The 14,288-nt window shown below is 36.8% G+C and overlaps 1 protein-coding gene across 1 annotated transcript in view; it reads right to left on the bottom strand.

Moving 5' to 3' along the window:
- Positions 1–467: 467 nt before the first annotated feature.
- MRPS9 (mitochondrial ribosomal protein S9) overlaps positions 468–14,288 on the bottom strand; it is a 55,288-nt gene continuing 41,467 nt past the window's right edge. Inside the window, exons 6-11 of the mRNA XM_008008275.3 lie at positions 11,267–11,352; positions 10,341–10,416; positions 7,775–7,943; positions 6,701–6,809; positions 3,075–3,244; positions 468–757 (exon numbers count right to left, since the gene is read on the bottom strand). Of these exons, the coding sequence (XP_008006466.2) occupies positions 666–757; positions 3,075–3,244; positions 6,701–6,809; positions 7,775–7,943; positions 10,341–10,416; positions 11,267–11,352 (702 nt within the window). The 3' untranslated portion in view covers positions 468–665. The remainder of the gene's footprint in view (positions 758–3,074; positions 3,245–6,700; positions 6,810–7,774; positions 7,944–10,340; positions 10,417–11,266; positions 11,353–14,288) is intronic.

The raw sequence follows: 14,288 nt of genomic DNA, 5'->3' as shown, positions 1-14,288 counted from the left end.
AGGGGGCAGGGGTGCCTTCTCTGCTGTGCTTGCTCGTATTCCTGCAGCGAGTGAGCGCAGACAGGCTCGGCTGTGCCTTTCACTTGGCTGTTGTCTGCACCAGCACCTCCCACACCTGGCAGCTCAGCTCCCTGGCTCCGCTGAGCTCCTGACCGACTCCAGTTACTTCATTCTTCTGAGCGAGCACTCTCACCTCTCATTTTGAAAACTATGCGGTGACAATTGCCAAGTGGGAAAGCAACAGAATCAGGGGAAATGAGTGCCAGTCTAGCTCTAGCACGAAAAGTACCAACAGTATGGCTCTGGTTGGTTGCTTAATTTTGGGGGCTTAGCCTTCTTGTCTGCAAAATGAGGTAACTCAACTATATATTGCTGAATATTCCTTTCAGGTCTAATATGCCAGATTCTATGAATTATGCTTCTTAAAACTATCTTCTGAAAAAGTTAAGAAAAATAGAGTGGCAGAATAAGACTAACATTCTTCTTTTTCTTTTATTTTTTAAAGGTCACCTTTACAAAGTAGCATTTAAAAATAAATCCATCTCACAACTCAAAGACATTTCTGACAGTACTGCCCTCATGCTGGTCAGTCATTATTTCCTCTGTGTCTGCCACGTGCCAGCACACACACACAGCTCTTCCTCTTCTTTCCTGGGAGCAAACCCTTAGCGCTTCTTCCAGGTAAACTTTCTGCGGGATCCCTCTTGGCCTGGCTTCTTCCGTTCTCTCACACGTGGATCAGTAGTGAGGAGCCCAGCTGCAGCATAAAAACAGAAGCCTTTAGGAACCATTAATATGCACGCTGCCAAGAAGAAAAGCAGGTCCGTGAATTTATACGTACTGTTGTCTGAGAAAAAAAATTAGAGGAAAGCAACCAGCACAGTAATTTACCAGCCCAGTAGCAACCTCGTGACGGCAGTTTGCTTCCACTCTTTGAGGGTATTTTTCCAACCTCTGAGACAAACACCAGTTCCGTTATTTAAACCTGCTTTCCTTATAAGAATCATGGTTCCCTTTTGGCTTTTCAGCTGGCCTAATCTAAGTGAGCTAAAGCTGCTCTTGTGGGGGCGGTCACTTAACCTGTACACTTACTATTGCAGAGGCCAGAGTTTTAATGGAGACAAGAGGCAGAGAAGAAAAACTTACTGTAATGGTGAAGTATGAGAAAGTACTTAGATATCATCTATTAACAGTTTACATGAATATGCATATACATACAAATATGACTTGTCAAACATTTAAAAAAGGAAACTTATTATTTTAATTTATGCCAATAATATTCCCTGTTTTTTTGTTTGTTTGTTTGTTTGTTTTAGAATCTGAAAGATAAGTTTTAGAGTTGTATTCTCAGCACAGGCAGTTTCTTCTAGAAGAATAAAGTCAGTTGAAACAGGAAACTGTCATTCTCCCAGTCATCAGGAGTGAATATGTTTCTAGGCAACTGCTGGGGTGACTCCTAGCTATGGCCCACACGGAAAAGCCCAGCAGTGGCTGCAGCTATAGTAAATTAGTAAAGACCACAGATTCCAAGAATACCACTGATGGGAAAGCTCTTACACTGCTTTTATAAATACGTAAATGTACTTTTACCTTGTCTTTTTCACTCTTCCAACGTTAGCACTCCTCTTACTGTATACAAGCCTTGGGTATTTTATTAAGGACCATTTAATGTACATATAGCAACACTTCAATTATTTATTACATACCCGTAAGCTTTTACACTTGCTTGTACTTAAAGGACATACATGGAATAAAACACCGGTATTTGACAAAATACAGACAAGACCTAAGTTCTAGCTTTAATTGTAAGTAAGAATGCTTTATTACTTTCAGATATGCACAGGAGCTTAAACTAATCAAATTGTTAAGGTTCTAGCAAATTACTTCAATGACTAGATATGAATCCCATATGATGACAAATTGCTTATAAGCAAATGGATTTTTAAGGGCCTTAAGCAATTAAGTAGCCTAAGCCATAGGTAGTGTTTTTATTGAACCCCAGTGGCTTGTACTAGCAGGTCTGGTGCACAGAGACCATCCTACTTGCCCAGAGGAGGAGCTTATGAACTTAGGTGCTAAGTGACTTGCCCAGGACCATGCAGCTGGCTGACGGCACACACGGTGTTTTCCTCTTCTCATATACAGTGCGAAGACAGTCTTCAGCTCAAACTTCCCTGATTTATTCTAACTGCTAAAGCAGTACCCTAATGAAAGAATTAACTGCCCATCCTTTTTCACATTACACAGGGACTCTTGTATTCATGCTCAGGTAACAGGGTTACACAGAGTAGGGTAAAAGAAAATTCAAACACCGCAATGGGAAAAAACTGAAACCTCCAATAACTTACAAAAACAAAATACTCAAAGAACTTTATCATTAACCAAACAATTATTACACATTTCGATGACAGACCAGGTGTGGTAGCTCATGCTACGTAATGTCAGTGCTTTGGGAGGCCAAGGCAGGATTGCTTGAGGCCAGGAGTTTGAGAACAGCCTGGGCAACATAGCAAAACGCAGTCTCTACAAAATACACAAAAATTATCCGGGTTTGCTAGTGCACGTCATAGTCCTAACTACCTGGGAGGCCGAGGCAGGAGGACTGCTCGAGCCCAGAAGCTTGAGGCTGCAGTTAGCTATGATTATACCACTGCACTCCAGCCTGGGTGACAGAGAGAGACTGTTTCAAAAACAAAACACCCACACATTTCTTGATAAAACAAAAACAAGCAATTTGTCTCTTAAATATAACTAAGCTAAGCACTTTGTTAAGCTGGACAAAAGGTTATGCATTAAGGACAAAATTAACTTTTCCCTGACCTTGGAACTGAACATTTTAGCAGGGCTCAAATAATCAATGCGGGGAGTTCTCCCCTTTTTCTAATTCAAGCTCACCTTGTAGAAATCAAACCTGAGAAATACTGTTGGTTCTGTAGCAAGAAACAAGATAGCGAAGGGAAATATTACACATGTAACTATGTATTTTCTCACGAACTTCAGGCACTAGTACAAGAAGGCGACGAACATGTATAGCCAGTATTGGGCCACCATGCCCGTCCCACCTAGACTCATACCTTGTCTCATCCACTCGACCTCGTCCTCGGTGACAAAGCTGCACAAAGCTTTTGCCATTGCCAATCGTATAGCTCCAGCCTGCGCCGACCTCCCGCCCCCTGAGACTGTGCAGGTCACATCGTGCTTTCCCAGCCGGTCAACAAAGTGGAAAGGGAACATCAGCTGTTCTCTAAAGCACAGCACAAGTAAATGTGGTTACATTTACTATAAAGATACATAATTATGTAAACAACTGAAATTCTGAATATTCATAAAAACAATATTCTGCATGCCACTGTTATACTTTCCATACTTCTCAATCAATCCATTTTACCAAGATATAGAAACACATTTCTGACATTTTGAATGATTTGCTGAGAGTTGTAAGGTTTATTTCTTTTTCTTGGGTATGGCAGTACACTCTGTCTTACTGTTTGCTGATCCCCTTTACCTCAGAAGATCTTCGCAAAGCTTGAAAATAACTTCGTAAAGATGTCTTACAGTTGGGGAACTCCATTAATCAATTGAATTTAATGTCTCTGGATTGAATGATCAGATATAAAATCAATAAGCCTTCCCAAACAATTATCAAATGTCATTTGGATTCCCTAAATATACTATAAATATATCTGTATAATGTATAATGCTCATCTCGATATGGTTAGTTTTTAAAGTTTCTAAAACTGTATTCGACCTTGCGCTTCCCTGACACCAAACGCATATTCCCAACATTCTTATAGTTCTCTAAATCGCAGGGTCCTGCTACTCTCCTGGGGCCAGGCTGACATTCTACACAACCCCTGGCAGGCCTGCTCTCTCAGGGTCGGTCAGGGCCCACAAGACCCTGGGGCAGGCACCACAGATAGAACATGGCCCTGGACTTGCTCTTGCTCAACTCAACAAGTATTTGTTGAATACCATTTTCACGCTAGGGAAGATGTTCACCATTACCTTTGTCAAGCACTTTGATTTTGCTATTTTGCCTTAATATCTTGCTACACTTTTATTCAGAAAAGCTCACTTACATTGTATTTGCTTTCTTTGACACTGTAGCTTCTGGACCCAAAATAAAGTTTATATAACACAGTTAAGCTGAGAGACAGGTGTGGACAGGACATGCAAGTGCTATTCTTCATACCGCATTAGTAAAATAATCACATGCAGATGGGCAAAAGATGACTTTCAAAAGCCACAGCAAATCAGAATTAATAATAATACGATCTAGGGATGACATAACTCCTACAACAACAAAAAACCCATAAACTTATACTGCCTTTTTGAACAAATGCTTCCAAGAAACTAAAAAAAAGTAGCCATAAGTTATAAAAACAGTATTATAAGTAGTAGCTATTAATATACTATGATAACTAAAGAAAATTTCAGCTAGGGACCTGCAGTCCAAGCTGTCAAGAGGCTGAGGTGGGAGGACTGCTTGAGCCCAGGAGCTTGAGTCCAGCCTGGGTGACATAAAGAGACTTGTCTCTTAAAAAAAAAGAAAATTCAGGCTGAGCGCGGTGGCTCATGCCTGTAATCCCAGCACTTTGGGAGGCCGAGGTGGGCAGATCACCTGAGGCTGGGAGTTTGAGACCAGTCTGACCAACATGGAGAAATGCCGTCTCTACTAAAAATACAAAATTAGCCGGGCATAGTGGTGCATGCCTGTCCAGCTACTCAGGAGGCTGAGGCAGGAGAATCGCTTGAACCTGGGAGACAGAGGTTGTGGTGAGCCAAGATTGCGCCATTGCACTCCAGCCTGGGCAACAAGAGTGAAACTCCGTCTCAAAAAAAAAAGAAGAAAATTTACAGACTGAAAATCTAATTCCACTATTGCATTTACCTAACCATCTGGGTCCATGACTCAGTTATATAACTAGTAATTACGTTATGAAATCTATTTTTCTAGATTTTAATTGAAGTCTCTTTATTTATCTTTATTTATATAAGCATTTGTTAAAGAATCATAAAATTTTAAAAATGAAGCCGGGTAAGTGTTTAACCTCCCAAACAACTGGCTGTCCAGAAGCCTCCCTTATAACTTCACTTACATGGCTAACCCACTTAACTGTGTGTTAGGTGATGAGAAAACTCCGATCAAGATCCCTGATTCTGGGTTCGCAAGTCTTCCTATTAGTCAATGGTCACCTCACTGCTGATCTGTAAGTTCCTGATGTGGCTGCCCTAAATCCCGACAACTACTTTAAAATAGTTGTAGGTGCCCATTCCCACCAAGACTAGCCTTAGGCTTCCCAACCGTGTAGAAAGTTTCTTGCCAATAGGAATCATATCTCAAATATCTCTGATATCTTCACAATGCCCAGAACAAGACTGGAGAAACAGATGATCCTTAGTAAACAGCTGCTGAATTCAAATCAAAGAATAAGGTCTACAATATAATTTCATTATGAGATCAAGCCATAACTGAGACTTGCTGTTAAATCATCAGGAGTTATATCTGAATACAAATCAACAGACAGGTTATTGGTTAAAGGACATTCCTCCTACAGTTCCCAAAGCTAAAGTTATCAGCCCCCGGAGTATGGGTTTCTCTCTGGCTTTTCCTAAGGGAAACAAAAGCTTCTTCCATCCCCTGCCCTGTGAGGATAATAGCAGAACTAATTCATCTTAAATGGAGTTAAGAATCCACTGCTTGTTGACACAGGCACACACAAATAAAATAAACATACACATCCTAAAGTAATGATTGCGCCCAGAAGCTTACACTGTATTAGGAGGCTCCTCTCTTGCCTACATCAGCATTGGTATCAAAAGAGCTTTAGCCCTTTTGACCTTAAATACCGTAACATATGCAGGAAACAGGAGAAGGATTAGGAAAGGAGGAACTAATCATACCAAACTTCTGTTACTCGTGGATAATGACAGTAACTACTGGGAAAATAATAACCATATCAAGAAGAGGCCTTTATATAGCAAGTCAGAGAGAGTTCTGAGATGAGTATATTTAGATTAGAAGAGCTGTAGTATCTATTTATGATTAATGCCTATTTCTCCATAGGATACAAAGTTTAAAAATTAAAACTACCATATTTAGCACCCAGAACTAAGAAAAGCCTGATGAGTTCTTACTTTAACCCATAAATGCCAGGTTTCTTTGCTTGCTCAATACATATAATCACATTCCTCTGAATAGGAAAAAAATCCAAAATGATAAAGCAGAATTTTTCCAATATTTATGATCAGAAAAACAAACACAAGCCACAAGAAATTACTTGCACTTTTCCTTGCCTAGTGGGTTAGGTCAGTTTTAAGTGCCAAGGCTGGTTTTTGTGGTGGTTGTTTTGTGTACACCTGTCTCCAAACCAGAAGGTGGAAATCTACCTTTCTTATGTTTTGGCACAGTCTGCACTTCAGAACATAAGCTACATATAAGACTACTCAAACTGCAGTAGGATCTGATGAAAAGGGGAATAAGAGTCAATTAATGAGGAATTCTAGAGATGCTTTTTAAAAAATCAGGAAGCTGCTTTAAAAAATAGCTTCAATTAGCTAGTTTGATATGTTACATTGGTAAAGAGAAATAATCATTCAGATAAACAGAATTAGAAGATCACAAGCCTTCTTAAATGATCATGATGTATCATAAAGCATGTTTCCTTTAAAAACAAAAAAATCAAAACCCAAAACGAACCTGTCCTGTGTCACGGGGAAGTAATGCTGGTAATCAATTCCATTTACTTTTATTCTCCCACTTCCATGTTCATAAACAATTGCTTCTGCTTTTGCAGTCTTCCTTTTACCTTCGAAAATATAAAATTCCTATTAGTAAATATCTTGAAGACCTGTGCTTTGAGACAGGTAAAACTACATCAGAATTTGTTTCCCCAAAATAATATACAACACTGTATATAAGCAGGTCCTATAACTATTATTTCAAGTCAAACCAAAATAAAGCAGGTAAACTACACCACAACAGATGCAATAAAGCTCACTGTGGGGTAATTTTGTTCTTCAATTCCATTTTAGAAATACTACAATGATTTTAAATTAGTGTGAACAACCAAGAAAGTAATTTATATTCATTTCCCTTACTTACGAGAATCCACAACCAATTTACACAGCGTTCTTCTTTCATAAACAGTAAGAATATATCTAACAACATAAGTTTTAGAAATATATAAATAGTATGATGAAATATTACTAGTAGAAATAAAAAAATACTCAGGAAAGGTCACATTTCTTTGGAAACACCACAGTAGTTAAAAATGACAATGATGAGAAATCTTTTAAGAGTTGTAAACATTTTAATAGGTCAAGTCTTCAAAGTTAGACTACGTCTAATGGCTCTGAACAAGAATAATGTGAGTTAGGGATGTGAAGTTTTCATATTACATAGTTTCGGCATTTGATATGCAGATTCACTGAGCATTTTCATTTTTTGCAAAGAAAACTTTATTATAAATATTGTGCCAATTCTAGCAGCTTAAAATGTGAAAATTAAAAGATTTAATAATATAAATGTGTGAAAATAAAAAGTGTTAATATGACTGTATAGGTATGCATCCACATTTTTTTCTTGGGATATTATAAAGTTCAGTTTTGAAAAACTTCAATAGAATCTTAAAAATTAGGAAATCCAATGTAACAGTAGCAAAAATAAATAAATAAAAAATCTAATGGATAACAGAGAGCAACAGCAAATAAAAAATAATTGTAGTTTTTCAACCTTCACTGAATTTATTTTCTCTCCACAGAACGTCATTACCTTCGCTTTTGCTAAAGGCCATTCCTTGCTCGTCATACTGTACAGGTTCAATCAGCTGTTGTTTTGATGCAACAGCTATATTTCTTCGAAACCTCTGCACAAATTCTTCCTCAGCAGCACCGCACTGCAATGTCAATAACTTTTCTAGCAGCTGAATGAGCTTCATATACTGCAGACAATAAAAATTCATTAGAAGGTGCAAGTGTAATTGCATTTGCTAAATTTTTTCTATTTTTGCATCCTTGATCTTTCCAATGTTGCTTTTCCTGATGAATTTTGACAGGATGACACTTCTGCATCTTCACGCTGCTTTTAAAACAGCATGCAGATGCATCGCTTTTCCTGCGTATCTTTAGTGCCAAATCTTTTCTTTCAAGAAACAAAGAGATTTATCATTCAAAGAAAAATCAATTTCTCTGTATTATGATTATGAAATTTAGATTTAAATTCACTTTCAAAAAGTATTTAGATGATCTTCAAGTGTAATTTCCACTCTTTTATTAGAACTGTATCAAGTGGAGCTTTATAAATAATTTCAAGTAAGTTATGTATAGTAATATGGAAAGAGTTTGATTTTGAGAAAATGTACCTCTTAAATTATATTTCATAATACATTTGGCAAATATATCTTTGGCTGTTCAAGCTGTGTTACTTTAATGTTTATGATTTCCTTTAAAACCGAACAATCAAGCTATTTAAAAATTCAAGAGATACTTGACTTAAAGGGCAACCTCTTGAAATAAATTATCCTTGCTCCTGTGTGCATTTTTTTTAATAGTTCTTGAACATGTGATTAGAAAGTAAACAACTTGGAATTAACCCCTTAAAATTAGAAGCCAGAATAATCACTCTAAAGTGTTTATGGAGAAGGAAACAACTAATGCTTGAGATTCTTAGTTAATATGGATTGTGAAACTCAGTCTTTGATAGCCTTCTTTATGTTTTTTGTCAGCCTTAAACATCATACTCATCTTTGTCACTATTGCCTTTATTGTAAAAATCTGCCATTAATAGTTTGAAATTTTTAAAAATTTCACCAGTAAGATTAATATTAAAAGAACTACTTCGACTCCAGCTTCCTATGACGTAATGAAAGAGAAGGCACTCTTCCAGAAAGGGTGAAACATTTAGCTACCTAGGATATTGGGTGGACAGAGCTCCATGCTCCTCTCCAGTCACCGGTCTGGGCGTTCTGTGCTTAGCTGCTCTCTTGATTCCATCTCACAGACTCTCAATGACTACTTCTGCACCTACAAAGGGGCACTACGGGTGGAAATCAGCCTTGCTTCTGAACTAGGTTAAGAAGTCACTGACCACCTCCACGTCCCTCATCTTGATACCAGCCATAAACATCAGGATTTCTTCTGATATCCAGTACCCCAAAGTACAAAGTATCATATATAACTTGTTTCCTTTGTTTTCATACTTGTACACCTGTATTAAAGTTCTTGGGACATTACAAAGCAGAAAAAAGAATACCTAAGTTATTTAAAAAAAAAAAAAAAATCAAAGCAGCCAGAAACAGAGGAAATAATGAAATTATTCGTTCAGTGAAGAAGCAGAGATTTTTCAGTTGAATTCAAGTACAGCAGTACTTGGAAGTTAGGATATTAGAAATTAACGCTGGATTCACCACTAACCAAATGTCTGACACTTTAAGCAAACTGCAACTTCTCCAAATCATTAATTTCTATAATACATTAAATGAGAAAAAGAACAATTCAAGTACATGACTTAAAATCTATATATGGTGGCAAAGTACTAACAATGTTAGCCACCACCATCAAAGAAAAACTCTATCTTGGAAAAATTTATGAAATTGAAATATTTCTGGAAGATTTACCCAATCTTCCAGAAAGTAACAAATTTGGAACATCGAAATGTTTAGGACATCAACTGTCCTGTGATAATGTTGATATATTGGAACATTTAACAAAATAAGACCTAAAGCAGGGGGTCACAAACTTTATGGGGTATAAGATTCACCTGGAAAGTTTGTTAAAAAGATTCCTGGGTAACCCCCTGGAGACTGCAATAGATCTGGGGCAAGGCTTAGGACTCTGTAGTTTGTAACCAGCATTTCAAGGGATTCCAATAGAGGTGGTTTGCAGATCCCAAGATAAAAACCACTGACCTTACAGATATGGCACACAAGGTAAACAGTAAATTGCATGAAGGTAACTATGTGCTGCATCCCTTTTCAACTTAACCGATAATGACTCCTTACACTTATTATCAGCTTGTAAAATTAGCTACTGGCCTCACAGAAGGAGATCAAACAACATCTGCTGTGCTTCCCTAAAACAACTGGCACAGGACATGAGGGCACTTATGAGAGGAGTACCCGGAGACTCGACAAGGCACCTCCTGACCACAGATAAGGTCATCCCAAGGCAGAAATCAGTGATGAATTTTTTTTTTTTTTTTTTTTTTTTTTAAAGATAGAAAGAAAAATCATCTTAGGAACACCTGCTTTGAGGAACATTTCTATTAGGATCCTAAATACAGCAATTGTCTGCATTCTTATGGCACAGGTCCCCTTAAATTAAAAAGATTAATTACTTACATCTTGATCTGACAGTTTTTCCACTAACATTTCTTCTAGTTCCTCCTTAATCAGCCATCTGCTGCCAATCGGGTTTCTGTTAAAATATCACATATATTCTCTTTTTAATTAGCCATGCAATTAGAGTTATATCACAAAAGATCCCACATATAGTAGCAATTTTGTGATTTGGAAATAAGTTTTTATATTATATAGCACTAATTTTACCCAACTAAACTATTTTTGACATATATTCCATTTCCTCAATCTACTTTAGAAAAGGTATCTACTCTAGCAAATGTTTTAAGAGTTAAATATGCCACTATGGAACTCATTTGGTATCAAAAGCCCACCAGATTTCTTAAAGATTAAAATTGTGCCTGTATAACTTACTTCAAAGAAGATGTTACGGATACAACGTTAACCTGTCAATATACTAATGTGGTAGCAAGTCCAACTAAAGGGACAGGAGTGCATTTAACTTAACTTAAACAAGGTGTTCTTCCTTTATGGAAGAAATCTTGAATAGATAGGCCAAACTTTAACACTGGCTGATCAGTTTGATGGATCTGATCTATCGCTGTTTGCCAAATGGAAGCAGAAACCTTGATATACCAAACCATAAAAATAAAATGTAAAAAATTAAAGCATGCAAACGCTAAATAAGTGTGCAGCTATATACATAAAAATTCTGAGCGCATCATATCCAGGTATTGTAATTAAATATCCTATCATATATAAATCTGGGATAAAAATAACATAAAAATAACTTCAATTCATGCTTTCTCCTAAACAAAAACCACCTATTATTTTGAACCCTAACCTTAATGCTTAATGATAAAATACTGAACAAATTTTAGGCTTCAGGTATGTCTAAAAAAATACCAATGAGTGGCATGTTTTTAGTTCAAATTTTATTTATATTTTAACGCAAGAAAAGAGCTTACCTGGTTTCAGTTTTTTCTGGAAGCAGACCTTTGGCTTGCAACTGACTTTGACGGTTTTCTAAATTGAGTAACATTCCATATACATCCTATGGCAAATAAAATATACGGTACATGCTAAAAATTAAGAGCAACGATACATTATAACTTCTGATATGTTTTATAGTTTTCTCCTGTAAGTACTTCCTAAGGTATCCTCCTCTTCAGAGAATTAAGCTGCAGAGTAAATAAAACTGAAAATGCTTTTAATAACACTATTTCTCATTTAAACTAAAGGATGATAGAGTAATTTCAATGAGAATTTAGGGTCATACATCACAGCACACTTAACTTTAGCTGATTTTAAAATAACTCTATAAAAATTTTACAACTCTACTTCAGTGAGGTTGGTTAAAAAAAACCAAAAACCTTAAACGATTTTCCCTTTCCTTTGGAAAAATCATTAATTTATATGGCAATGTGTACGTTAAACTTAGAGAATTATCCAGTAAAATATATGGTATTTACAGGTACTTATGTATTATTTAATACAACTTACTACTTATTTAATATTTAAATAATATTTAAGTCCTTATCATATAGTTTTTATCTTAAAAAGAGCTTCTATCATATTTGTTATTTGATTTCTTCCTATTAATTTACTTCTGAAAAAAATCTGTGAATGCATGTCACTTGTTAAATTACAATGGAAGCAGAAGTTTGCCATTTTGTTAGAACTTGCAAAAAGCAATAATCCAGCAATAAGGATCATCAATGAAATGTATTTTCTAGGCAATGAGTTTACAATAAGCAAAACAGTACAGCTTTTGCCTGAGCAAACTTAACTTTTTGAAACACTCAATACATTTGTATTTATTCATTTATAATTTACACATAACCTACCATACTAATATCCAATGAGCAGATAGGCATTTTAAAAGAACGAGCTAGAGATGACATAAATTTACTTTTTTTTTTTTTTTTTTTGCTAATCATGATACCTTCTAGTATCAGCAAATCTCAGAAGATACACCTTGTTACTGATAAGAGATGTCAATCCATATCTCAAACAGTCTTAATAATTTCAAGTTTTCAGGGGCAACTTCTTGTGGGCTCTGATTAGACTGCCATATTACCTCATAATGTTGCTGATAAAGTTTTATCTAAGTGTAGGAGAAACGTCCCTTTGCCCTGTCATCATATTTACTAGTGCTTGCATTTCAGCACAGTCTTCACTCTGCAACCTGTTTTCAGGAACTGAAGGAAGGAATCAAAGGAAGGAATCAAAGGAAGGAAGGGGGGAGGGAGGGAGTGGAGGAGGGAGGGAGGGAGGGAGGGAGTGTCCAGACTAAGCCTTTGAATTTTTGTAACATAGGTGAGAAAAGCTGATATAATACTCAATGGGTAGGACTCCTCAGTGAATAAGGACGTAAAAATTCATTCCTTTTGGCTGGGGAGATTCAGGTAAGTGTTTTTGGCTTTGTTTTTCATTAAGGGTAGTAGAATTGATAGTTTAGAAGAGAAAAGAAAAAAAGAAGCAGAGACAAAAAGAAGAAACAGCACTTAGAAGCTACAAAACTGGTGGTGAGCTAGACATTACCAGTGGACGTGAGTATCTCAAATTGAAAGTAAATCCATCACTCTAGCTCAGCAATTCTAAAAGTACAGTCCCTAGATCAGCAGCAGCAGCAGCAGCAGCATCCAAGCCTAGACTGGCTAGAAATGTACATTCTAAGAACTATAGAGAATCTAGTTCAACACAATAGCAAAGGGACAAATGAAGTTAATTTAATCCTAGTATTCATATTAAGTGTAACTGTCCCTACAACTACATTCCAAGTACACATCCATCACCTGCAGCAGCAGAGGAATGTATTTGACAATTAAAAAGCAAACAAAAGCCAGCTGTCCACCCTAAAGCAAAACCACAAACCATCCACATATAGAAAAACAGGGGTATACATCCACATACATATATCCCTGTCACTCAACTGAAAGTAAAAGTTTACAATTTATCTCCCAAGAATTGGTAAGCCTTGTTGACTGTGGTTAGGGTACTTTTAACTCACTTTTAAAGGCTAAAATAATGGGTTGGGACTTCAAATGGATAGTATATCAGAAAAATTTCAATGCACCTGTTTCTAGAAGCAATTCTCAAATGAGCTGAACAAATAAAGAACTCCCTCACCCCCCCAAAAAAAATGAGTGCTCCCCACTTATATGAAATGGACAGACTCGGGCAAACAGCACGCCACTGTGCACCCAGCACAGCCTGTCAGCAGGCTGGACCACGGGAGACTGTGGCTCCATCGGGGTGCTCTGGTAAGGAAACTGCAGCGAGCCTCTCAGCTGCCGGGTCCAGAGTCCTGAGATTCAGAGAGTGCAAGTCTATCTTTCAAACTAGTGAAGAATACATGAACTTAAAAGAATGCCAGCAATAGTAGTAAATTGCTGAGTAATTTACTACCCTCCTCTGCTTACAAGGGCTTACTTAATTTTCGGAAATAATTAAGTCACCTAAAATAACAACAATCAACCTATCTTGTACGTAAGTTTTAAGTCAAAGTATAGGCTGTCATCTCCCAAAGACTTTTGAGCAATTTTTACTCTAAATCCTTATTTTTCTTAAAGTATTTTTCCATGATGCCATTTCCTCCTAATGTTGTACTGAGATCCATAACAATGTATAAATGGTACAAATAAAACCGTCTGAAAAAAATGTGGAAGAGGAGAAAACAACCCATGAAAAGGACATGTCAGATTTCAAACACGGTGAATTCGATTCATTTGCGGCAAATGCTTACAATTTGATGATTGTAACCCATCAAATCACATAATGCCCATTAAACCACTCCATACACTTCTTTAAATAGGAAAATATATGTGAAGTACGTACTTAGCACAGTGCCTGACCTATAGTAATGGTCAAGAATGATAGCGGGGGTGAGGTATGGCTTTCAAGAGTCAAATAAACAATTTTACTGGTGCACCATTTCCATTTATTCTTTCTATTTTGCATAATAAAACCACTCTTAAGATTCTACCT

Source organism: Chlorocebus sabaeus, chromosome 14, assembly GCF_047675955.1.
Source record: "Chlorocebus sabaeus isolate Y175 chromosome 14, mChlSab1.0.hap1, whole genome shotgun sequence".
In the NCBI taxonomy this organism is placed as follows: domain Eukaryota; kingdom Metazoa; phylum Chordata; class Mammalia; order Primates; family Cercopithecidae; genus Chlorocebus; species Chlorocebus sabaeus.
Note: the sequence above shows the minus strand (reverse complement) of the source record. Positions and strands in the feature narration are given on the sequence as shown.